This window comes from Cricetulus griseus, chromosome 8 (genome assembly GCF_003668045.3).
Source record: "Cricetulus griseus strain 17A/GY chromosome 8, alternate assembly CriGri-PICRH-1.0, whole genome shotgun sequence".
NCBI lineage: Eukaryota > Metazoa > Chordata > Mammalia > Rodentia > Cricetidae > Cricetulus > Cricetulus griseus.
In genome coordinates, this window is record NC_048601.1 from 15843945 (window position 1) to 15869305 (window position 25361).

General features: G+C 40.5%; 2 protein-coding genes across 3 annotated transcripts in view; one reads left to right on the top strand and one right to left on the bottom strand.

The window, feature by feature from the left end:
• The first annotated feature begins 15668 nt into the window (after positions 1 to 15668).
• LOC100772091 (taste receptor type 2 member 7) lies at positions 15669 to 16613 on the top strand. Its single transcript, XM_027429771.1, has one exon. It carries the CDS (start codon positions 15669 to 15671, stop codon positions 16611 to 16613), a length of 945 nt encoding a protein of 314 aa, XP_027285572.1.
• Positions 16614 to 24278: 7665 nt separating this feature from the next.
• LOC100772378 (anti-sigma-I factor RsgI) overlaps positions 24279 to 25361 on the bottom strand; it is a 38797-nt gene continuing 37714 nt past the window's right edge. Inside the window, exons 6-7 of one of the 2 annotated variants that reach the window (XM_027429859.2) lie at positions 24996 to 25283; positions 24279 to 24363 (exon numbers count right to left, since the gene is read on the bottom strand). In XM_027429859.2, the coding sequence (XP_027285660.1) occupies positions 24335 to 24363; positions 24996 to 25283 (317 nt within the window). In that variant the 3' untranslated portion in view covers positions 24279 to 24334. Of the gene's footprint in view, positions 24364 to 24995; positions 25302 to 25361 lie in introns of both variants that reach the window. The other variant, XM_027429861.2, reaches the window with a different exon arrangement.

Sequence of the window (25361 nt, forward strand, 5' to 3'; positions counted from 1 at the left end):
ATCATCATGTTTACACAGCAAGCATTTTAGTCATTGAGAAGTCTTCCCAGGCATCATCAGTTTATTTTTACATTCTAGGATAGAAAGAATTTCTTCAGACGTCTAATTTAGAGTATCCCTTTTTTATTTAAAGGGTTGAAACTTTCATACATTAACCCTGTATTAACATCATTTCTACCCCTCCCTTTCCCTTCTCCAACTCTTCCCATGCCCTTCACTCCTCCTCTCAAATTCATAACCACTTCCTATTAAATATTGTCGTATATATGTATGTGTGTATATGTGCATACATATGCATACGTATGTACAGTCTACTGAGTCCATTTAGTGTTGCTTATATGATGTATTTGTCTAAAGAACTGACTGCTTGGGATTAGATAATACATCAGGGGTTCATCCCTGGAAAAGATTCTCTCACTCTTTTAGCAGCTAATGGTTACCTGTAACTCTTTATCTAGGGGAAAGCCTTGTGAGATTTTCCCCACTCACACTAACTTGTGTTGACATTGTACAGGTCCTTTTTTGGTGACTATATTTCTAAGATTTCACTGATTCAGCCATTCTGTTATACATAAAGCATATTACCTCACAGTAGACATACTGGTTCTCTGGCTCTTAAAAATCTTTTCATCCTCTCTTCTGCTATGTTCCCTGAGCTTTACATGTTGTTGATGTATTGATTGAGGCAGGCCACACACAGAGAATTGATTTCTGCGTTATCACCACTTATGGCTTTCTGTAATGGTCTCTATTTTCTGCAAAAGGAGTTTCTTTGATAAAAGATGAAGGCTACACTTCCCTGCCATTGCCCATTAATAAAGTGACCAGGACAGCAGGGATGGTGGACATGTATGGACTCAAAAACATGGATTTCCTCTCATGGAAGATGACCTGGCAGTGCTGTGCTGACTGGTGAGTACCAAATATGTCAACAGCAAAAAGCAACACTGAGCCCCTATATGCCATCATTCTCCAAGAGGATCAATCAATGACCTAATTTCAGATTAACTACACTGGATATACCATTGTAGTATTCTATTCAGTATTGCTTTAATTTATACTGAAAAAGAAATAGGTGGATCTGGTCTATAGTCTCATGGTCATATAATACACTGGTTTTACCATGTCTCCCTCTACCATGGAACAGCTGGTAAACTAGCTGAATGTGAAAGAGTTACAACACAAAGTAGGTGGTAACAGCCTCGAGGGCTGAACAAGATTGATACTGATTGTATTTTTTTTTTCTTCTTGTGCTGAAACTACCCTTAAGTATGAAGCAAAAATCACCCTAGAATACCCTATCTCTCAGTCAGAGTTCCTGGACTCTACCTCACCAAAAGCTCCCACAACTCATCTGTTTACCTTTCTCTATTTCCTTTTAAAAATGTCTCTTTTTTCTTTTTATCAACTTGTAAATGAAAATATTTTGTTGCTAGTTTTGAATTTTATTTACATGTATTTTCTCAATGTATTTTAATCTCTCTTTGTCCAGGTGCTAGGATATCATATCGATTTTTGCCTCTATTTGTTTCTTAGGCAAAGTGAATACTTGTACAATTATACTAACACTTGAAATCATTCCTTTATCTTACCTAGAAACCAGAACAAACGAAAGAGGAAAGAAAACTATAAATAACACACACACACACACACACACACACACACATACATATGCATATGCATATACATATACATACACATACACATACATATACACACACACATACATATACATATGCATATACATATACATACACATACACATACACATACACACACACACACACACACACACACACACACACACACACACATATATATATATATATATATATATATATATATAACCAAAATAAACATAAAAACTGCCAAAGGGAAGTTACAAATGGACATGACATCCACAACCTCAGAAAGTAACTGTCAAAATGTATACTAAGGCAGATGCCGTGGTTCATGCAAATAACTCTATAACTCAGAAAGCTGAAGCAGGAAGATTGTTTTTATTTCAAGACCATCCCAGAGTATAACAAGACCCTGTGACAACACATACATATACCAGACACTCACTCACTCTCTTTGAGTGCATGAAAAATACTAAAATGCAAACACTAGATCCCTTATTTGCAACACTGACTGTAAGAACTAAGATAAGTAGAACAGATTAGCACCACTCTAATGCATCTAATTTGGTTATGAGTGATGGAGAAGACTAGGATATACAAATCATGATTTAAAGCAATTCTATTTAGAGGACCCAACCTGTGCCCAGAAAAGTAAAATGGAAAAACAGAGAAAAGGAGCCTTTGTATCAAGAAAACAATGCAGAACACATGCAAACAGCTCGTCTAAAGCTTGCAGCTCATTCGATTCTGATATCACAGCATATAAATAAAGGTAAATATAAAAGCAAGGGACAATTAGCATAAATCCATAATATTAACAGATATTGAACAAGAAATGAAGAGATAATAAAATCAAATCATGAAAAAATACAAAAAAGTCATAATTTACACACTTGTCCTAAGATGATGCCCATTACCAAGCATAATATTCTAAGAATATTGAAGCATATGTAAATAAGATAATTCTTTGATTGATAAATAAGATTAGAAGGCTGAATCACCTATAGTAGGCTTAAAATGTGCTTACACTTAGGTTTTTTTATAGAAGCACATGTTATAATAAGCATTGCTTTTATTATTATGACATAATTTGGACAGTTATATGAAAGTTTTCAAGAAAATGAAGATGTTCCAGGAAAGGAGTTAACTTAACTTGATATCTTCATTCCTCCCTCTTATCCTCCAAAAGCTACCCACCCCCAGTTTCATCCCCCCTCTGTAGCACACCACCTGCTGTGTTCTCCATTCCTCTCTGCCCCCACCTCCAGTAGATTACACAAATCTTCCCCTCCAAACTCCCTTCCCCTTCCTCATTGTAATATCCCAGGCTCCAATTCCAGCAGGCATTCCCTAGGAACCTGCCAGCTGCCTGCCAGAGAACACCTAAGCAGGTAAGCTAGCTTCACATCTTCAATCTTCCTCATCCTCCTCCGTATCCAATCCCCCAGGCACATCCTCAACCCTGTAGCAAACTACCTCTGTGGCCTCTCCTCACTCCCTGCCCCCATTCCCAAAAGACTAAGCAGATCCTGGTGGAACATGCTGCTTCTCCCCTGTGAACCTGCTCAATCTCTCCCTTCCTAATCCATTCCCATTCTTTTTTTTGGGGGGGGGAGGGGGGGTTCCGAGACAGGGTTTCTCCATTCTTATTTTTAAGCATCAGACCCCAATACCTAGAAACACATTTCACTGGGAACCCCCCCATGACCACACCTATCAGGATCCCAGAAGATTTCACCTACCAGGCAACACAGAGCCAGCACACACTCTTAAGAACCAGAGAGTACAACAGAAACCAAAGAACAAATCACCCATTCAACAAAAACAAAGCCAGATATCATCATCTAGAATTAAAATTTTCCCAAACCCAAATCCCTAGATGCCAGTGTAAAAACACAGCTGTTGACAGCTATGGCACTGCCTTAGAAATATTCATAGGGCAATGCAATAGAGTCCAGAAATAATCCATGAATTTATCATTAACTAATTACCAATAGAGGTGCCAAGAACACAAGATGGAGAAATTATAGACTTCAATAAATAGTTTGGAGGAAAACTTTGTATCTTCACACAATAGAATGAACCTAGATGCTTTTTCATGCAATATATAAAAGTTATCTAGGTGGACCAAGACAAATGAAAGATGATAGCCCTGAGATTTGTGGAAGAAAACAGGTGGGGAAAGATCAACAGAATTGGTCTAGGGAAAAAAATAAATATGACCCAGAAAGCATCGGCAACAGAAGCATAAATAGACAAGTGCAACAATGTCAAAATAAAAAGTTTCTGTAAAGCAAAAAAGAAAATTGGCAGAGAGGGAAGATGTCAGATATATGAGAATAAAATATTTGAATACTGTTTATCTGATAAAGATTAATGCTCAAGTGTAAGGAACTCAGATGATTTGAGGCAACTGGTTGGCATGGTCTTTGAGAAAGGATGAATAGTGCCCCTTCAAAGGAGAACTAGACACTTTAGGAATGCTGTCAAAGAATAGCTACAGATGAAAATAATACAAATTTGAAGAGTCTATCATATTCTAGCTGGGCCCCTGAAAATGAGTCCACAACAGTGGTATCTGAGATCAAGTGGTCTGTCTGCAAATATGTTCGATAACTAAAGAAATTTGCATTATCATAACAACTGAAGAACTCATAGTAGGGCTGTTGGGGGATGAACTCTTTGGACTTATCAAGTAGATTGACTGAAATGAGAAGTAAAGTATTGATTGCATCCTTACCAGTTATATCCAGAGTGTGTCTGATTGGTGCAATGGTATTGAGTGGTTTTATACTACACTTGTACCCAGAAACTTATCAACCAGTAACAGCAGTCATTGTAGTGTCTGTACATTCCCAAGTACTTAGGTGTATATTTTGGCACATGTCACAGTAGCCAGTTTCTCTCACCTACTTTTTGCTGGCTGAAGTGGAAAGTTGGTGAAATAGCTCATTGGCTCTCTTAGGGTGCTTTACAATTTCCCTGCTGGTCAGCCTTACATTACCAATAGACTGCCTTGGGGCTACAAAGACAGACATCACCAAAATGTTCGTGTCTTGAGTACAAAACAGGAGGGTGGGGTGGGAGCACATCTAGCCATTAACTTTGTTTAACCTATTTATTGTACAACTGGTAGTTTTCTTTGAATCCTTTCCCTACAGGGACAAGCTAAGCTTAGGAAACTCAAAGCAACAGATTGTATTGACCCCAGCACAGAAGCCTGTGTTAAGGGTCATAAAAATTATAACTTCATTTCCCTTTTTATTTGTGTTTCATTTTTGTGTTTCTTCTCTTGTGGTGACCTTCAGCTATATCATAGAATTAGAATAAAAATTAGTTGTAGTGTTGGGAGAAGCTATAACGATTCTCAATCCCTTTGCTCACTCATTTAAACCTGGGGGAGGGGAAATGTAATTACAATAGGTATCTGCCAGAGTTTGGTTTGGTTTCTATTGCTGTAATAAACACCATAGCCAAAAGTAGCTTGGGGAGGAAAGAATAAATTTGGCTTACTTGCCTGTCACAGTCCAACACAGAGAAGTTAGCTCAGGAACCTACAGTAAGGAACTAAACAGAGACCATGGAGGAGTATTGTTTACTGGCTTGTTTTCCTGGCTTGCTTAACTAATTGTATTATAGTGATCTGGGCCTTCTTATATCAAACAACATTCAAAAAATACCCCGGGATAGTCAAGATACTGATGTATAGAAGCATAGTCTGCATGATGTAAAATATTCATTTTATAAATGGGCTTGATCACATATCTTATTTTCTAATACATCAACTTCCTAAAGAGGGCAAGTTGAGCCCACATTCAGGGCAATATAACAAGGCTACTGTTTCAAACCAAAACCAAATGGGGCTGGAGACATTGCTCGGTGTTTAAGATCACCTGCTACTCTTGCAGAGGACTTAGATTCAGTTTCCAGGACCCACATAGCAGCACACAAATAATACACATAAAAATAGTTTTTTAAAACATAAAATTTTCTAAGATGTCCATTCTTGTGTTTTCTTTATTCTAATGATTTTGGGTGTGTATCTTCAAGTGTAATCATGACTTACTATCAAACAAATGAATACATATATCCCTTGAGCATTTTTCACAATCCAAAAGACTCATTATTTTTTATATTTTTACCAACTTTTGAGAATTTAATGAAATATATTTTGATCATATTCATTCTCATATTCTCCTCTTAGCTACTCCTATTCCTTTCTTGTTTTTAATTTAGTAACCAATAGACTCTAATTGTGGGCACAGGGTCATCCAAGGTAGTATGACTAATCTAAACACACTCATTTTTATATCCTTTGTTCTCTAAGAAGGTCTGTGCTCATTCGTCTCTTCTTGTTTTCTCAGGGAAAATGTGGGGTATAAATTGTTTAGTTCACTATTTCAAATATTTTAATTCGGGCTGTGCTAAAATGCACCTATGTTACACTTACAAAATATTTGGATGACGGTGTTGTCTTAGAGATTGTGAGGACTTTGTTAGAATATTAGAAGGTATGAATATCCAAGGTTATTATATTAAAATACTATATAGCAAATGCTTCTCAGTAATTCTAAGCAAGAATTAGTCTGTGTGTATATAGAATAAGAGTCTGGGTTTACTCAGCCATAAATAAGGAATCTACTCTACCAAAGGCTCAGGGGACTTTGCAGAAGATATAAAAATATTATAAGAGCCATAAGTGGTATATGACAACAATGAAACAGTATTTTCCAGATACAATAGGGCAGACACATATATGAATCCATAGTGATTATGACAGCATGCCTAAGACTCATAAGATCGAAAGACAGACAAAATCTCAGCATGGAGGGAGACATGGAAATGGACATATTCCCATCCCTAGATGAGAAGCTATTAGCAATTGACATCTGCTGAGGGTGAGAGAATCTGTTTTCTTCAAGAATATGACCCTTGGTAGGTCAACCCTGCTCCAGGGGTTGACCCCACACTCAAGAGTATTTGAGCAACACAAATTTGACTTGATAGACTTTTATAAAAGGAGAGAATGTGAAGATGGAAGTGCCTTGGCCTGGAGGAGTTGTGGGAGGGATATGAATATGATCAAAATACATTGTATAATCCTGACAAATATTTTATTTCTAAGAAAGAGTCTATACTGGTATGGTAACGTTGATCTTACTTGAGCTGCTAGAAAGAATAAGGGTCTACCTATTTAGAAGAACTTTGGTAGGGAGGAAGATAGAGCTGACATTGCAATATGGGATTTTACATCTTATTCCTAAATATAAAACTATCCTTGAAGACATTATTTTGCTAGATTTATTGAGATCACTGTAATGTAAAATAATGGCACATATGTAGTGATAGCAGTTAGATTAATCTGGAGATCACCAAGCATGTGTGATGTCAGCACCACCATCATGACAATTGGCACTTCCAACACCTTGCAAGGTTTATATGAAAAGAGACATCTGGTGTGATCAGTGGTGTTTTTATCACGGCTTCTTCACCTTATTGCATTTCACATCATAAACTAGGTGACGTGGTGGTCTGAATAGCACGGCCCCCTAGATTCATGTGTTTGAATTCGGCCCATGGAAAGCAGCAGTATTAGGAGGTGTGGCCTTGTTAAAGGAAGGGTGACACCGTGGAGGCTGGCTACACCCAGTGTGGGACACAAGTCCCTTCTGCTGCCTGTGGATCAAGATGTAGACCTCTCAGCTCCTTCTCCAGCACCGTGTCTGCCTGCATGCCGCCATGCTTCTCATCATGACAACAATGGACTAAACTTCTGAAAATGTAAGCCAGCCTCAGTTAGATGTTTTCCTTTATAAGAATCATAGGAGGAGACCCCTGAACATGGATGTCAATAAGGAGGCCTCTGCACTCCAGGGAGCCTCTGGTGGTGGATTAGTATTTTTCCCTGGTGCAAGAAGGGACTTTGAGAGCCCATCCCACGTGAAGGGATACACTCTGGCCCTGGACACATGGGGAAGGGCCCAGGACCAGCACAGGAAGATTTGGTGGACTTTGCAGAGCCCCCATTGAGGGCCCTACCCTGCCTGGGGAGTGGTGGGTGGATGGGGTGGGGGTAGGCTGGGGGTGGAGGAGGGATGGGGGTGAGGGGAGGGAGAGGGAGAAGGGATTTACATGTGAAACAAGCTTGTTCCCTAACTAGAACTAATAAATAAATTTAAAAAAAAAAAGAGTCATAGGAGGGATCAAGAAGATTGAGTCAGGGAGAAAAATAGAGGAGAGCAAGAAAAGAGATACCCTCACAGAGGGAGGCATTATATAGGTTTAAAGAGAAATCTGGCACTAGTGAAATATCCAAAGATATACAAGGATGACCCCAACTAAGAATTGAAGCAATAGTGGGAGGCTACCTTAAATGCCCTTCCCCTATAATGAGACCGATGGCTACCTTACATGCCATCCTAGAGCCTTCATCTAATACCTGATGGAAGCAGAAGCAGACACCCACAGATAAGCACTGAGCGGAAATCGTGGAATCCACCTGAATGTGGGTGTCAGTTAGGAAGCCTGGGCAGCCTATGGGGCCTCTGGTAGTGGAACAGTATTTATCCCTAGTGTACGAGTGGACATTGGGAGCTCATACCCCATAGAGGGACATTCTCTCAGCCTAGACACAAGGGGGAGAGCCTAGGCCCTTCCCCAAATGATGTGACAGACTTTGATGATCCCTGTGGAAGGTCTCACCCTTTCTATAGAGCAGAAGAGGGATGGAGGGTCATGGGAGGATGGGGGTCAATGAGGGGCATGGGAGGATGGGAAGGAGAGGGAACTGGGATTGATATATAGAATAAGATTGTTTCTAATTTAAATTTAAAAAAAGAAAAAAAGAATTGTAGACATGTTGGGTCTTCATAGTAATGGAAACCTAAGAGAGTGACCAATAAATGTCACTTTGTTAGTAAGATGGTGCATTAAGAAACATTGTAAAGTCAGTTATGGAAGCTCATGTCTTTAATCCCAGAACTTGGGAAAATGAGGCAAAAAGACTTGCATGATTTTGAAACCAGCATGCGTTACCTAGCGAGTTCTAGGCCAGTCTAGGCTACACAGTGTGACTTTCTACTTTGGGATTTCTTCTTATACCCATCAGAATGGCCAAAATCAATAAACCAAGTGCCAGCTCATGCTAGAGAGGATGTGGAGTAGGGGACCAATTAACCATTGCTGATAGGAATACAAACTTGTACAGCCACTATGGAAATCAGTGTGGTTGTTCCTCAGGAAGATGGGAATTGATCTACTTCAAGATCCAGATATACCATCCAATCATATACCCAAAGGTCACTTCATCCTACCACAAAGATCCCAGGAATGTTTAGAGTCAGCTCTCCTGTGGGGGATGGAGGTCACTGTGGGCCAGTTAGTGGTGGGACCAGCTCAGTAGGACCTTCTTGCTTCAACACATACTTTGCCTGGGCTCCAGTAGTAACACTGGCAATGGACATCCATAAAGACCCCAGCTGCTGAAGGACCTCAGACCCAAATGTAGTCATTGGCAGCAGCTTGGGGTCAGATGTCAACTTGGCCTCAGGTGGCTGTACAGGCCTCTCAGATCTGGGTGGGATCAGCAACAGCATGGTCCTTGGATTCCAACCTGACCCCATGTGGCAGTTCAAACACCTGGCATTTGCTCAGCCCTGATGACAACAGAAGCCATGGACCTCAACATAGACTCCGGCTGGAGCAGGCCTATGGACCCAGAAATATCCATCACCCACAGTTCTGAGGTAGTGTCAATATAGCCCTAGTGTCAGTGCAGGCCACCCCGATCTGCATTGTACCAACAGCAGCATGACCCTCAGGCACCAAGATGGCCTCAGGTGATGGCACAGACCCTAGGCATCTGCATTCCCTTTGGTGCTAACCAGAGCCTCAGACATTCATGCAATCCCTGGCTGCAGTGAGGCTGTGGACCCAGACACAACTCTCTGCAAAAGTTTGGGCCTGGATGAAACTATGGCCATTGATGGATAGTATAGGCCACTGAGGTTGACATTGTCCTACTTTAGCTGGGTACTGTGTTGATGGCCATGTCTCTTTGGCTACAACCCAGAAGTCCCCATGGCCCCGGGTGGCAGCGCAGTTCATCCTGATCTGTATGGCTCTGGTGGCAATGTGACCCTCGGACACCAACATGGCCTCAGATGTTAGCCCATTCCCTGGGCATCTGCACAGCCTTCAGTGGCAATAGCAGCCACTGATATTGATGCATACCCATGGCTACAATAGTGCCACAGGCCCAGACATGACCCCTGGTGGCAGCAAGAACACAGGCAACACTTTGGTCACTGGTGGCAGTGCAGGCCACTCATATTGTCATGGAACCAACAAGTTTCAGCATGTTCCGCAGTCTTCAGCATGGCCATGGGTGGTCGCTCAGGACCCAGGCATCTGTGTGTCCCTTGATGGTGACACTGGCCATGGACATCAACACAGAACCTGGATGATGGAGGGCCTTAGACCCAGACATGGCTTTGGGAGCAGTTCAGGACCAGACCATACCATGTCACTGGGTGATAAGCAGGCCTCCTACAAAGGCCTGTTCTTCACAGCTTTTGACCCATCTCTCTCTCTCCAGGACATGAACCTCTCTCTGCTTCTCTCTCCCTCCTATATCCCACCATACATTTGCTCACCAAAATAGTGCCTGAGAACTTGGTGCCAGCAAGGCCCATGGCTTTTTCTCACCCACCCAGTGCAAACTGTTCCAGGCAGTCATGTGCATGCCCATCTCTGGCTGCTCTTGGCTTCTTGCTGTCCACCCTCTGGGTAAGTGTGTGTCCCGACCTGCAGGACATCAACCTTGGGCAAGAGAGTCAGGGATAGAGAATGGGAACAAGAGACAAAGAAAGAATGACCACAAGACAGGATTCTGATCAAGTGGCAAACTTTATTTTTCTCAGGCTAGCTTATATAGTCAGTAGAGCAGGATATGGGGAGGGGTAGAATGGGTTGTTTGTGCAGCAGGTGTTAGTGTAGGCAGGATATTAGGAAGCCACAAAGAGGATGTTTGGCAGGGTAAAGAGTTCATGGGTAAGAGGTCCAGGAAGGGTTGCCTAGGTGCCTGAGTCTGTGGGTCGAGGACTGGGTCAAGAAGTTTCTTTTCTTGAGCTGAGGTTCTAAGGAGCTGCTATATAAAGGTTAATATACAACTATGTGGCCGGCCAAGAATGGCCTAGGATCTCATGCCAAGCCCTGAGATCTTTGGCTCCCAAGAAGTGTGTGGGAAATACTCATTCTTAAAAGTGACATCTCTACCAAATCCTTCCCCTGAACACTAAGGGGACTCTGGGGAAGAGGCTAAGAAAGAATCTTAAGAGCCTTAGGGAATGGAAAACACCAAGAAAACAAGCCCTCAGGGAGGAGGGTAGGGAGAGAGAACTGGGATTGACATGTAAAACAAGCTTGTTTCTAATTTAAATTGAAAGAAAGAAAGAAAGAAAGAAAGAAAGAAAGAAAGAAAGAAAGAAAGAAAGCCCTCTAAATTAATATGATCAATGCACATAGGAACTCACAGAGACTGAGACACCATGCACTATACTTGTGGGGGGGTTGCACCAGGTTCTTTGTGTATATGTTGTGGCTTCCAGCTTAGTGTTTTTATTCCTGAGAGGGCAAACGAGAGGGTCTCCATTTTTTGTACTTCTCTAGAGCTTTTTTTCCTTCTGTTTGTTTTGTCCTATTCTGATGTGTTAAGTTTTCTTAATCTTATTTTATTTTATTTTATTATTATCCCTTAGAAGCATGTCTGTTTTCTAATGAGAGTCAGAAAGCAAGTGCATCTGAATGGGAGGGGGAGAAACTGGGAGGAGCAGAGGGGGTGAAATCATATTCGGGGTGTATTATGTGAGAAAAACAACCTATTTTCAATAAAATGGGAAAACAAAGGAAAATAATTTGTGTCATACTCATGCATTTCTAAGAGTATTAAATATATTCCCTTGCCAGTAATTCTAAAAGCATGCTTCAATTAGCTAATTTTATCTTTTTGTATAATTAAATTACAATTAAAACAGTTTGTTAAGTCTCAGTGGAGTATTGTTTGGTATTTAAAACATCTTTTTCTCAAGATATCAACTTTGATTAACTTTATTAAGGAGATCAAAGTTCAAATTATTGAGAGTTTGCAAATTCCTCATAAATTTTATTCAATTTCTAAACATATTATGGTGAATCTTCTTTAGCCTTCTTAGTCTAGTCTCAAGTAAAATTTAACTTTTCTTCCTCAGATGAGAATCATAAATGTAGAGTCTAAGAGGAGTGTGTGACACCCTTCGCACCTGTTCTGGGTATTTTTTATGTGATGCCTGAATAGAAAAAGTCCTGAGAGTAAGTCATATAGACTTTGTTTACCTCCAGTGGGGTTGCTCCAGGCTGAGAAGTGGGAAGTAGCCTCCAATTTGTACAAGTTTTTAAAGGCAAAAACCTCGATCATGATGTGTACAGAAAGGTAGCTGTGGACATCTGCAGCAAGAAAGCATTGTTTACAGAAGCAGAGAGACAGCAGTTCAGTGGTCAGGCAGTTCTCATAACTTTTAGGTAAGGAACACACCATATAAGAATGTATGGCTGATCCTAAGATCATTTTACTTTAGAAATTTATGGTCGCTCTAAGTGACCAGAGACAAATTTACCCAAAATAATTTTAGCACTTAAAGTACTCTTAGGAATTTTTCACAAGTAGGCATAATTACAGTTCTGTAGTCCACTCAACTATAAATACTATTGTTCTGTGGCTGTCACTTAGGCTTCTTAGTCTGATTTTCAGTTATGACAGTGCTTTTCAGATTGATCTGTGTTGGATGTGTCAATCATTTCTTCCTTTTAAATGCCAAATAGTATTTTATGGATACAATTTGCCCATGCATTGATTAACGATGTCTGGTCTGTTTCCAGAATTGAGAATTATGACATATACCATAACATGAGTGATCAAGAAGGTTGAGTGGGAGGAAGAATAGAAGAAAGCAAGAGAAGAAATGCCTTAACAGAGGGAGCCATTATATGTTTAAAGAGAAATCTGGCACTGGGAAATGAACAGAGATCCACAAGGATGACCCCAACTAAGAATCTAAGCAATAGTGGAGAGACTACCTTAAATGCCCTTCCCCTATAATGAGACTGATGACTACCTTAAATGCCATCCTAGAACCTTCATCCAGTAGCTGATGGAAGCAGAAGCAGAGAGCCACAGATAAGCACTGAGCCAAACTCTTAGAATCCAGTTGCAGAGAGGGAGGAATGATGAGCAAAAGGGTCAAGACCATAGTGGGGAAACTCACAGAAACAGCTGACCTGAGCAAGTGGGTGTTCACGGACCCTGTCTGACAGCTGGGGAATGAGCATAGGTCCAAACCAGGCCCCATGAATGTAGGTGTCAGTTAGGAGGCCTGAGCAGTCTATGGGGCCTCTGGCAGTGGAACCAGTATTTATCCCTAGTGTACAAATGGACTTTGGGAGCCCATTCCCCAAGGAGGGGGGATACTGTCTTGGCCTAAATACACAGGAGAGGGCCTAAGCCCTGCCCCAAATGATGACAGACTTTTGATGATCCCCCATGGAAGGCCTCATCCTCCCTGGGGAGTGGATGGGGATGGGATGGGGGTTGGTGGGGAGCATGGGAGGATGGGAGGATAGGAGGGAGAGGGAACTGGGATTGATATGTAAAATAAGATTTTTTCTAATTTAAATAAAAGTTTATGTAAAAAAAAAAAACACTCAAATATCAACAGATGTATAGACATAGACGTTTTCACCTGGTGGATAAACTCCATGATTGGGATGTCTAAGTCACATGTTTGACTTTTTAAGGAAGTGCCTTCCTCACCATCGTCACTGTTTCTTAGAAAGCATGTTGTGCCCAGTAGTGGTGATGCACACCTTTAATCCCAGAACTTAGGAGGCAGAGACAGGTAGATCTCTTTAAGTATGAGGCTAGCCTGTTCTACAGAGTGAGTACCAGGACAGGCTCCAAAGTTACAAAGAAACCATGTCTCCACAAACCAAAAAAGGAAGGAAGCAAGGAAGGAAGGAAGGAAGGAAGGAAGGAAGGAAGGAAGGAAGGAAGGAAGGATGCTGCAATGATCACATAAATAAGAAACAGGTGAAAGCTTCAGCTGTTTGTTAACACTTGTCTTCGCTGGAGTTTTCTTCTTTGTTTGCATTTATTGAAGTCAATCAGGTAGACCTGCCATGGTCTCCTAGAAAAGTGCTAATTAGTTTTCCCAATAACTAATAATGGTTGCAAGTAACTTTTCATTGGCTTTTTTAATGTTCATGCCTCTCTATGACAAATAAGTCTCCAGTGGAATGTTTAAATCTTTTATCTAATTAATAGAGATATTTCCTAATTGTTGCATCTTCAGAATTCCTTACTATTCCAAATGTAAACTTTTTATGATGTATGTCTTCGTAAGAATGTTTTTGTTCAATGGTGCTGGCATAAGTGGATGCAGACATGTAGAAAACTACAGATAGACCCAAGCCTTTCGCCCTGCACAAAACTTAAGTAAAAATGGATCAAAAACCTCAACATAAACCCAGACACACTGAACCAATTAGAAGATAAAGTGGGAAATACCCTTGAATTAATTGGTACAGGAGACCGCATCCTGAATATAACACCAGTAGCACAGACATTGAGATCAACAATTGATAAATTGGGACCCAATCACAAAAAGACAAACAAAATATGTACTCACTCACATGTGGATTTTAGACATAGAGTAGAGGATTGCCAGCCTACAATCCACACTGCCAGAGAAACTAGTAAACAGGGAAGACCCTAAAAGAGACAAACATTGTCCCCTGGAGAAGGGGGAAGGGTCAGGATCCCCTGAGCAAATTGAGAACATGGGAAGAGGAGGGAGGAAGCTATGAGAATGAGAAGGGAAGAAGAGGAAGGATGCAGAGGTCATGAGGGAGCAGAAAGGTTGAGTCAGGGGAAGAATAGAAGAAAGGATATGTGATAGGTAGGGTTTTAGTTGGGGGGGTGGTAGGGGAGGACGGGAGGGAGAAGGGAGCTTGGATTGGCATGTAAATCAATCTTGTTTCTAATTCAAATAGAAAAATGATTAAAAATTTTTAAAAAAGAATGTTTTTGTTCATCCTGTGGCTTATGTTTCCTTTTTCATTACAGTGTATTTTTAAAAAAATAGAAATTTAAAATCTAATGAAGTACAATGAATCGTTTTTTTTTTTTTTTTCAAAAAAAGGAAAAGAAAGAGGAGGGAAAAGAAGCATTTGTCATTTGACTAGTGTTATATATAGCACAAATAATGAACTTTAAAAATTGGAGGGCTAAGTTATAGGGAGAGTTAGTTTGTTAAACATCTTTAAATTGTTCATTTTTCAGTGTGGATTCAAACTATAAATTCTTTAATAATACACAGCATAATTATCCACCAAGATGGGAGTCCTCCATAAATTTCAGCTGCTAGCAATGTTTTAATTCCTAGAAAATTCTTGAGGATTAGGTTACCTAATATAATATAGGACACCCAACTAAATTTAGCTTCAGTACTTCCTAAAAGTTTTGATCTTTTGGTACATTCTAAGTTCTAAAGTATTATTTTTGAAAATGTTCGTTGTTTATCTGAAATTCAAATTTAATTGAGTACCCTACATTTTTATTTATTCAATATAGCAGCTCTGTTGGGGTTAGTAGTAGGATTACCGAATGCCAAATTTGTAAAAACCTAGTCTCAGATAAACAGAATGGGACTATAGGAAGAAGTTGAGTCAATTTGCATCTTGGCAAACAGTAGCTCAGCCTAAATTAACTGTGTGTAGAAAAGAATGACCTCCTGAGAAGAGAAAGGGGCACACAATACTCAGGCTAAGGATCGACAAACACAATTTATCAGATTAATTGAAGTTTAGTTAAACTATCTTCAGTCTTCCTCATAAGACAGGCTACAACTTAAAGAGGTTTTAAAGACAAGGACAGTTAACTCTAAACCACCAGGTGTAGAGACCAAACTACATCAAGTCAGCCAGAAACTAACAGGATTTAAATGTCATAAAAAAATGGGTACTACCTTAATGCTTGTAGCTGTTGTTGAGGCCTTCATAGGGATCTCAGGAAACACATTTATTGCATTGGTAAACTTCATGGGCTGGATCAAGAGTAAGAAGATTGCCTCTATGGATTCAATCCTCACAAGTCTGGCTATGTCCAGAATTTGTCTACAGTGTATCATCCTATTAGACTGTTTTATAATGGTGCAGTATCCAGACACCTACAACATAGGTAAAGAAATGAGAATCATTGACTTCTTCTGGACGCTCACCAACCATTTAAGTGTCTGGTTTGCCACCTGCCTCAGCATTTTCTATTTCTTCAAGATAGCAAACTTCTTCCACCCTCTTTTCCTCTGGATCAAGTGGAGAATTGACAAGCTAATTCTCAGGACTCTCCTGTTGTGCTGTGTCCTCTCCTTGTGTTTTAGCCTTCCGGTCACTGAGAATCTGAATGATGATTTCAGACGTTGCGTCAAGACAAAAGAGAGAATAAACTCGACTTTGAGATGCAAAGTAAATAAAGCTGGGCACGCTTCTGTCAAGGTAAATCTCAACCTGGTCATGCTGTTCCCCTTTTCTGTGTCCCTGCTCTCATTTCTCCTCTTGCTCCTGTCCCTATGGAGGCACACCAGGCAGATGCAGCTCAACGCAACAGGGTCCAAAGATCCCAGCACAACAGCTCACATCAGAGCCATGAAGGCAGTAATCTCCTTCCTGGTCTTGTTCGTTGCCTACTGTCTGGCCTTTCTCATAGCCACCTCCAGCTACTTTATGCCAGAGAGTGAATTAGCTGTAATGTGGGGTGAGCTGATAGCTCTAATCTACCCCTCAAGCCATTCCTTTATCCTAATCCTGGGCAACAGTAAACTAAGACAAGCATCCCTGAGGGTGCTGTGTAAAGTAAAGGCTATGCTAAAGGGAAGAAACTGTCAGCAGCATGGACAGATCTGAAGACAAGCTTTCACTTTCTAAGACAAAGGAAGACAGGATCATTATCTTTCATGTATGTAAATAGTGGTTTCGTGCACTGACATCCTTCTAACAGTCTTTAGATGAATCTTGGGAAATCTCAAGTACAACAACTTCGCATGCATCTATCTCTGTTTCTCTCTCCCTCTCTACAGATGTGACATTTAAAAATGTTTTCTGAATAAATTATAGCAAATAGCCACAAGAGGAAAGGACATTTTCATAGTCATCTCTGTATCACTTCTCCAAATGCAAAGCTGCCTGACAAATTCAAAATGACTGTAACAGCATCTCACTGTTGTTTGCATCCTCACGAAAAGAATGAGTTCATTCTTATGACCCTACTTAGCATTTTCTTCTCAGGTCATTGAACTACATTGATGATGAAGAATCAAGTACCAAATGAGAATATTTGGTTTGGAGACATATGATTACAGCTAGCCTGGAATATACTATAAGGACTATACTAGACTGACCTTGAACTCATAGAAGTCTGCCTGCCTCTACCTCCCAGTGCTAGGATTATTCCTCTACATCTGTCTCCAGTGTTGATTCTTAACAAGTCCTTTGGAAATATATAACATATGGAAAATGAACCCTGAGTATAAGCACTGTTCACATATAAATTGTGATTAAATGTTATGTTAAATTCAAATTTTATTTAGGATTATACATCAGTGGATGAAAAACATTCTAGAAGTAGGTTAGTAACTTTTACGTATAAACATTCTTAAAAAAAAAAAGTTCCTATGGCTGAATATTGAAGAAAATTTTTCCACAAGGAGCACCTATAACTTTGCTTCTGGACACCTAGACTGTACCAGGCAAAGATTATAAAGATGTCATGACTGCCTTCAATGCTGATTGAAAATACAATCAGTTATACCAAACCTGTGTACATACCTGAAGATGATGTCAGCATGCTATAGAAATATTTGCATTGCCATGTTTACTGCAACACTATTCATAGTAGCTAAGATATGGAACAAAACTATATATCCATCAACAGATGGATCAACAAAGAAAGTGTACATATGCATAATGGAGTTTTATTCAGACATGAAGAAGAATGGAGTTATGTCATTAGCAAGAGCATAAATAGAATTAGAGATCATTGCGATAACTGAAATAAACCAGACCTGGAAAAACAAAAACTGGGTGTTTTTGCTGAAATGGAGAACATAGACTTAAATGGATAGATGGGTGGATAATGATATAGTATAAAAATAGAAAATGAATTTTTAATGATTTTAAAGAAGTCTAAAGGGATAGGGAAGAGATATGGGAGAGCATAAAGGTGGTAAAAAATAAAGACAAATATTGCATGCCCCCTCATATATGAAACCAAGATTTTAAAATGTGTGTGTGTGTGTAGTGTGAGTGAGTGTGTGTGTGTGTGTGCGTGTGTGTATATAAATGAGTATGTGAATGTGAGTGTGTGTATAAATGAGTATGTGAGTGTGAGTGTGTGTGAGTGTGTGTATGAATGAGTGTGTGTGTGAGTGTGTGTGTGTGTGTGTGATGAAAGCAGGAATAGAACTACTCACAGAGGAAAAGGACAACAGGAGGAGGGGGATGAGATGACAGGGTAGGACAATGGCAAATAGTACTGATACGAGCAAAATATCATGATGCACACGGGTAGCAATGCCGTACAGAAACCATCATTTTGTGTGTCTACTTAAGAAAAGTATAATAAAAAAGATAAACATAACTGACCAGAGGAAAGGAAAGAAAATGCAAGGGCAGGAAAGGAAGTGAAGGAAACAATTAAGAGAAAAGGAAAACTGGTGAGAAGTTAAAAAAAACAAGAAGTGGAACCAGTTCGGCATAGGGTGAGGGGCTGAGCTATCGAGAGCCCGGTGTGGTGAGGCATCTCTGCGACTCCAGCGCTTGATAGTCTGAGAGAGGTAACAGGACAGGAGTTTATGGCCAGTCTGGGCTACATAGCCAGACTCAATTTCAAAGGGTGAGAGAACTCAAGGTGGAGGCGCATAGATGTTGGAGGGGAGAAAGAGAGGAGGGAAATTCTATGACTATAGTATAATACCAAACAATTTTTAAAAATTAAGAGCAATGGGGCATGTAAATGGCCTCATGAGAAGGGATTTGATTAACAAGTCTGGCGACCTGAGCTCAACCTTGCTAGGATAAAGTTGTGTTAATTGTTGAAAACTGTGTAAAGATAAACAAAAATGTTGAGTAGTAGATTTGCATAGCTTCTTTTACTGTAGCAATGATGAGTTTTCAAGCTTTCTCTATAAGGGCTCAGTGAACGGGCCATAGACAGCAGAGCTGAATTCCTTTCTGGTTCTGTTCCTCACATGCTCAGTAGATAGTCATTCAGACCTTGGATGTCTAATTATCAGACACAGTTACAGGTGCTGGAGATACGTATGGGATGTGATAAATCCCATGGTCTTCTGTCAGGCACAGTCACGGAAAATACCATGGAAGACAAATAATAGTCAAATAGACATAGTTATAAACCATAACTATACAACTGAGAGTAGCTAAAGATGAGGAATCATTTTGTACTGAATTAGAATAAATCTATATCAAGAAAGTAAAATCGGAGCTGATTATCTACCTGATTAGGCTGGGAATCAACCTACTGGCATGTCTCTGACAGGTCTGGGTGTGTGTTTCCTTGAACTCATTAAGGATGGAAGGAACCCCCCCCCAGCACCGCCCCCTCCACCCCAGAGTGAGCAACACTTTCTTGTGGCAGCAAGATCTGAGATTGATAGTGAGTTACTTTGCTGCTGTCACTTCTACCACAATCCTTTGCTGACACTGGAACCTAGATTTTTTTCAATCCTTCCAAAGTCAGATTGAAGAAGAGAACATTCTCATGCATCCTGAAGCCCTTCAAAGCCAGATTGAAACTCCTGAGGCATCCATCCTCATAGATTGAAAAGCTACTGTGTCCTCTGTCTTACAGTACACCAGAAGGTATCATTGGACTTAGCCCATCATATAAATCAAACCAATAGACCATATTTGTACTATATGTGTACTCTATCAGTTCTGTCTCTCTAGAAAACTCTGACTAACATGGACTGTGGTATCAGAAGTGGGGTCACATAAACCTGCTCACATGGTTCTTAAGTCTTTGGAACTTATTTGCAAAAGAAGTGTGCAAAAATTTGTACCATTGAACTATAAACACTCAACTAATGTAAACAGTGCTTAAAGGATCATTCTAGTAGAGGTTTGGAAAATAAAAGTGCTGGAAGAAACACAGACAGTGAAGGTTTGTCTCATGTTGTTGTCAAATTTAATTTTTGAGAGGCTAAGCACTTCTCAAGGGACTCAGCTGTTTATTCTGGGGAAGGGAGACTGTGTTCTTGACTATACATTGGACAGCTGTGTCATGGTAGGCAGAATCATGACCTTGTTATTGTCTTCACTTGGAAATTAAACATGGCATTGAATTGCATATCAAGTTGACAAGGGGTGGATTTGTGGTTAATCTTGATTGCAAATATGATTGGATATGGAATCAACTGAAAGAGATACCTGGAGTAGAGAATGGGGGGCCAGAAGGATTAACTGAAAAGGTGTGGTGGTTTAAATAAGTCATATATTTAAATGCTTAGCAAGTGGCACTATTTCAAGGATTCGGAGGTGTGCCCTTGTTGGAGAAACTGTCACTGAGGGTGAGTTTTGAGGTTTAAAAAGCCCAAGCCAGGGCCTATAAAGAAGGTTTAGCAGTTAAGAGCACTGACTACTCTTCCAGAGGTCCTGAGTTCAGTTCCCAGCACCAACATGGTGGCTCATAGCTACCTAGAGTGGGATCCAATGCCCTCTTCTGGCATACGGGTGTATATGCAGATGGAGCACTCATAAATAAATTACATACACAAATAAAAAAGCCCAAGCCAGGCCCAGAGGTCTCTTCTTCCTGCTGCCTGCAGATCCAGATGTAGAATTCTCAGCTCCTCAGCATCATGTCTGCCTGCATGTATGCTTTAGGCCAGGCTCATAAAGGACTACAGATCTGAAACTGTAAGCTACCTCAATTAAATGTTTTCCCTTATAAGAGCTGCCATAGTCATGGTGTCTCTTCACAGCAATAGAACACTGACTAAGGCAGAGAGTTGGCAGCATCCTCAGAATAGGCTGTACTTTCCACCGGCAGCCCAGATAGATGTATGAGGAAAAAACACTAGCCTTTGTTCTCTGCTCAGAAGTCCATCTACTCTTGCTGCCACCATCCTTCAATGATATAACCATCCAGTGTCTTTGGCCTTCCAAGATGAACTCAAGACTAGGAGTCCTTCAAGAATCCTCCAGACTTTCTATACCATGCTGGAACTGTAAAGGAATCTAAACTTACAGACTGAGCAGCTACTGGGTTCTAAGTCTCTGCAATGTTCAGTTATTGGACTGTCCAGCCTATAACATGGAAGCCAAACTAATAAATTTCCGTCGTGCTATATATTCTTTCTAATCACTCATTCTTGTAGAGAACACTGGCTAACACAGAACAAAATTTCCAATTTAATTAGTATAAAATGCTCTGAAGAAATAGCATCAGAAAAAAAAAAGACGACAGAGTAAGTACAAAGGCCTCAGGATGCAATGTTTGTTATGTCGTATTTTCTAAGTGTGTTTTCTCTAATACTTCGGGCTCTTTAAATTGTTTTATTTGAAGCTGTCTACTCCCCACCTACCATGGGGCTGCTTAGAAGCAGCAAACCTTTTTCACTTCCTCTCCATGGCCTTCCTCTAGGCAGCTGCAGAGATTCACAGTTTGCCCATCCTACAATTCTTATTTTAAACTCTACTAAGACTGTCCTCATGCTTTTTCTGAGTCCTTTCTTAAATTATTTTATTAAGAAGACTGAGATCTTTGAGAAAGAACCTAGTTCCCCAATAACACATGGCACCATGAGTGAGGTTCCCAAACAGTAGCAGAAATTTGTGTGTATTTGGCTTCTTCCCAAAACAGTTCTTGCCTAGCAAAGGCTACATAGCTAGGTATTTAGTTATTCTAATTCTTCTGTCCTTAGGCAGTTTTGGCTATGGCTATGGTCTCTCTCTCTCTCTCTCTCTCTCTCTCTCTCTCTCTCTCTCTCTCTCTCTCCTTTGTAATCTACCACATTTTCATTTCATAAGACAAAACATACAGAGATAACCAACTGTGAATCCATTCCAGGCTAGTCATTACTGTGGGTATGGGGTAATTCTACCTCAGATCAGGAAGGTAGCCAATCAGTTGGAATGATAAGAATGAAGCCTCTATGTCTGAATATATGCAGATTAACATAGTCTTCATTGTCTAAGAGTTATTTTTATTTATGTATATACATGTGTGTCCGTATATACACATAAAAGTACAGGTGTCCATGAGAAACAGAAGAGGGTTTTTGATCCATTGGAACTATAGTTACAAATGGTTGTGAGTCACCTGACATGATTACTGGAAACCAAACTTGGGTCCTCTGCAAGAGCAGTAGGCACTTTTAACCTCCGAGACATCTCTCCAAGCTGTAAGTTTTAGTCATTTTGAAATAATACCTCTGGCAGAGACCCGTTGTCAGCACTGGGGAAGAAAAGCATTGCTATTGCCTTTAGGAACTCAGAACACAGCAGACAGTGGTACCTGGACACCATCATGACAGCTATAAGACAGAGAATGAAAGAAGGTGTTTTAGCCATGTGTGGTGGGACTAACCTGTAACCCCAGCACTTGAAAGACAGAGGCAGGAAGCTCAGGGGCTCAAGGTCACCCTTGACCATACATTTATCAAAGTCAGGTCTGCCTTGGCTGTATAAGGAATGTGTTATTAAAGCCCAAAGCAGGGAAGACAAGGGGTGGTGACTGGGGTGGAGGATATATACTCACAGAGAGCTGTCATGTGGTGTGGGCTGTGGAGGAGGAAGGGAAATCAGAGAAGAATGCACAGCTAATTCTACACGTGCATCCTGGGGTTTCAGTGGGGATGGAGAGACATGGACCAGACATGGAAGTCTGTTCCAGACTAGGAAAGACGCTGTGAACAGCAGATTGATTGAACTGGAGCTTGTTGTTCATTGTATTGACAATGAGAAGCTTTTTGAAGGAGTAGTGTGATCAGGCATTGCTTTGCCAGCATTTCAAACTAGCATATGAACTCGTCGATACTGTAAATTTGTGCTTACAGAGGAATAGCATCTCCTGATCAAGAAATTTGTTTTAATGTGAGCAAACTGCAAGTTTCTCTGAGGGTGGGGCTAAAGGAAAAATATAAAAGCTAGAACTTTTAGTAGAAGGAAGAATTGGAAGACAGATCAACTTTAGCTGGGATCTTATTGCAAAACAAAGAAAGGTATGACATGATGGGATTCTTTGTGAATGTCCTGCCTGTTCTCTCACTTTGTGTTACATAAGGCAGTGTTGTTTGGATATGACCTTCACTGTGCAGACTTCACAGTCCAACTAGGTAGTAATTCACTGCATAGGAAATCAATGTCCATTACATTTTATGTCTGACATTATAAAGTGTATTGAGCTTTATTTTTACTTACTTACGACTTTTTCCTAGGCTTTAGACAAATGTTCTTATGGAAAATTGGGAAATATCAGGGTAGATGATCTGAGCATTCTTGCAATATATGAAGGCAACGTTTGTCCTTTCATCCTTTCCTAAGTCAGCTTCAAAGGTTCCTACCCTCAACACCAGTTTCTGTGTTGCATGCATTTTGCATCATGTAATTCCCCCAAGGCTACCTGCAGAGCCAACAGATTGCTTTAGAAGTTGATCAGGGTAAAAGGGGAAAAAACAAACAGCCAGGTATGTAGGCTGCTCTGATTCCAAATTGCCTTAACTTCTTCATTAACACTAATGCTGAAAGCAAAATACTAAAAAACTTTGTGGAAGCCAATGGAATCTTCAGTTTTATCTTCTGCTTTCTGGACTTCCTGCTTTCCACGTGTCTGCAGACTGAAAAGTGATGATCTAGTTGGAGCACAGTCCCTACAATGACTGTATTGAGCCCACCAGTTGCTAGAGACTTGCCTATAGTCGGTTCTCTCCCTCTCTCTCTCTCTCTCTCTCTCTCTCTCTCTCTCTCTCATTCATCCTCCTTCCCTTTCTCCTTCCCTCCTTTTGGAAACTTGAGAGGTAGAAATATATATGTATATATTCTATGTTATTCGTGAAAAACATCTGGTAAATAAATTTTCTCCTGTAACTTTTTCTAAGCTGCTATAACCAAGTTCCCCAAACTGAATGGGAGGAGAGGATGCTCCAACCACACAAAAGTTTTCTTTTATAGTTCTGGGTGCTAAAATTACAAAATGTAAATAGGGCTCATTCTGAAAGCCTTGGAAAGACTCTGCTGTGGGCTCCCCCACCCCTTACATCTGGTAGTCCTGGGCATTCTCTTAAACCCAAGATACACAGAAATATGGCAAAATTACACTTGGGCATTGAAATATTGTCAAAGAACCTCACAATATAAGTTTCTGTTTAAACTAAGAAAAAGCTTGCGTATTGATAATTTGGTCACTGATTGCAAAAATATTGCCCTTTCCTTTTAAGCACGTTAAGCCATCAACAAATTACTAACATCTAAGTGTCTGTGAAACTCCAGAGCCCAGATCAGGTAGTCTCTATGGAGAAACATAATCCTAGAAGGAAAACAGGAGCCAAGGTATTCATGCTGATAATTTTATTGATGCTCTGAACTTGGGGGAAGAAAGGGCCAGTTGTTTACTCTTCTGAAAATTCACCGACATTCACTGAAACAAAGAGAAGGACTTTAGAAATCCAACAGTCTTAAGCATGGCATGTGCCTGATAACCTTCACCATCCAGTAGTCTCATTAAAATACTTTATATTGCTACACATGGTGGCCATGTGCCTGTTACCCTAGCACTGAGGAGGCTAAGGTGTGAAGACCACTGAATGTGAGGCCAGCTTGGACTGCATAGTGAATTCCAGACCAGCCTGGGCTACAAAGTGAGGCCCTGTTGCAAAACAAACAAACAAACACATTAAGAGAGAGAGAGCAGGAAAAGAAAGTAGCTAGGAGAGGGGGGAAGTGAAGGAAGAAGAAAGATAAGGATAGACAATAAGAGAGAGAGAGAAAGAGAACTTAGAGACACCTTCAACTAATCTGATGAGAGGAATTCTGACAGGGCAGAAGGGACACTTCCTGCTGCCTTTGTAGATGCGAGTGAGGCAGGAAGAACCATGGCCAGAACTCACCTGGGAAAGAATATTAGAGAAAAAGAGAAGATGTAAAACTCAGACAAATGAGAAAAATTGGGGAGTTTGAAGAGAAATTTACTACATGAGAGAGGGAACCAACGGAGGCCATGTTCAGCTGGTCCTCCTTTGCACTGGTCACCAGGACTGTCGTCATACTGACCCTGCTGGTTTTTCTTGCCACCTTTTCCACGTTGTACTTTCTGGCCACCTTTTGCACTCTGGCCTTTCTCGCCTCTCTGGCCACCTCGGCCCTGGCCTCCTTGGCCCCCTCTTCCTTGTTGATTTCCACTCTGACGATCCTGACCTCTCAAGCTTTCACCATCAGAGCCTCGATTACCACCTCGGCCTTTCCCTTTGCTGCGCTTCTCATTCCCTTTGAGGAAGTTCTCAGCCTTCTTGCCATGCTGACTTATTTGTTCTTTAACTTGGTTCTTCATTTCCTGTATTCCTGCACGGAAATAACTAACTTTTTTGGGAGAAAGAACACATACCCAGAAAAGATCAAAAATAAAGAAAGGATCACCAT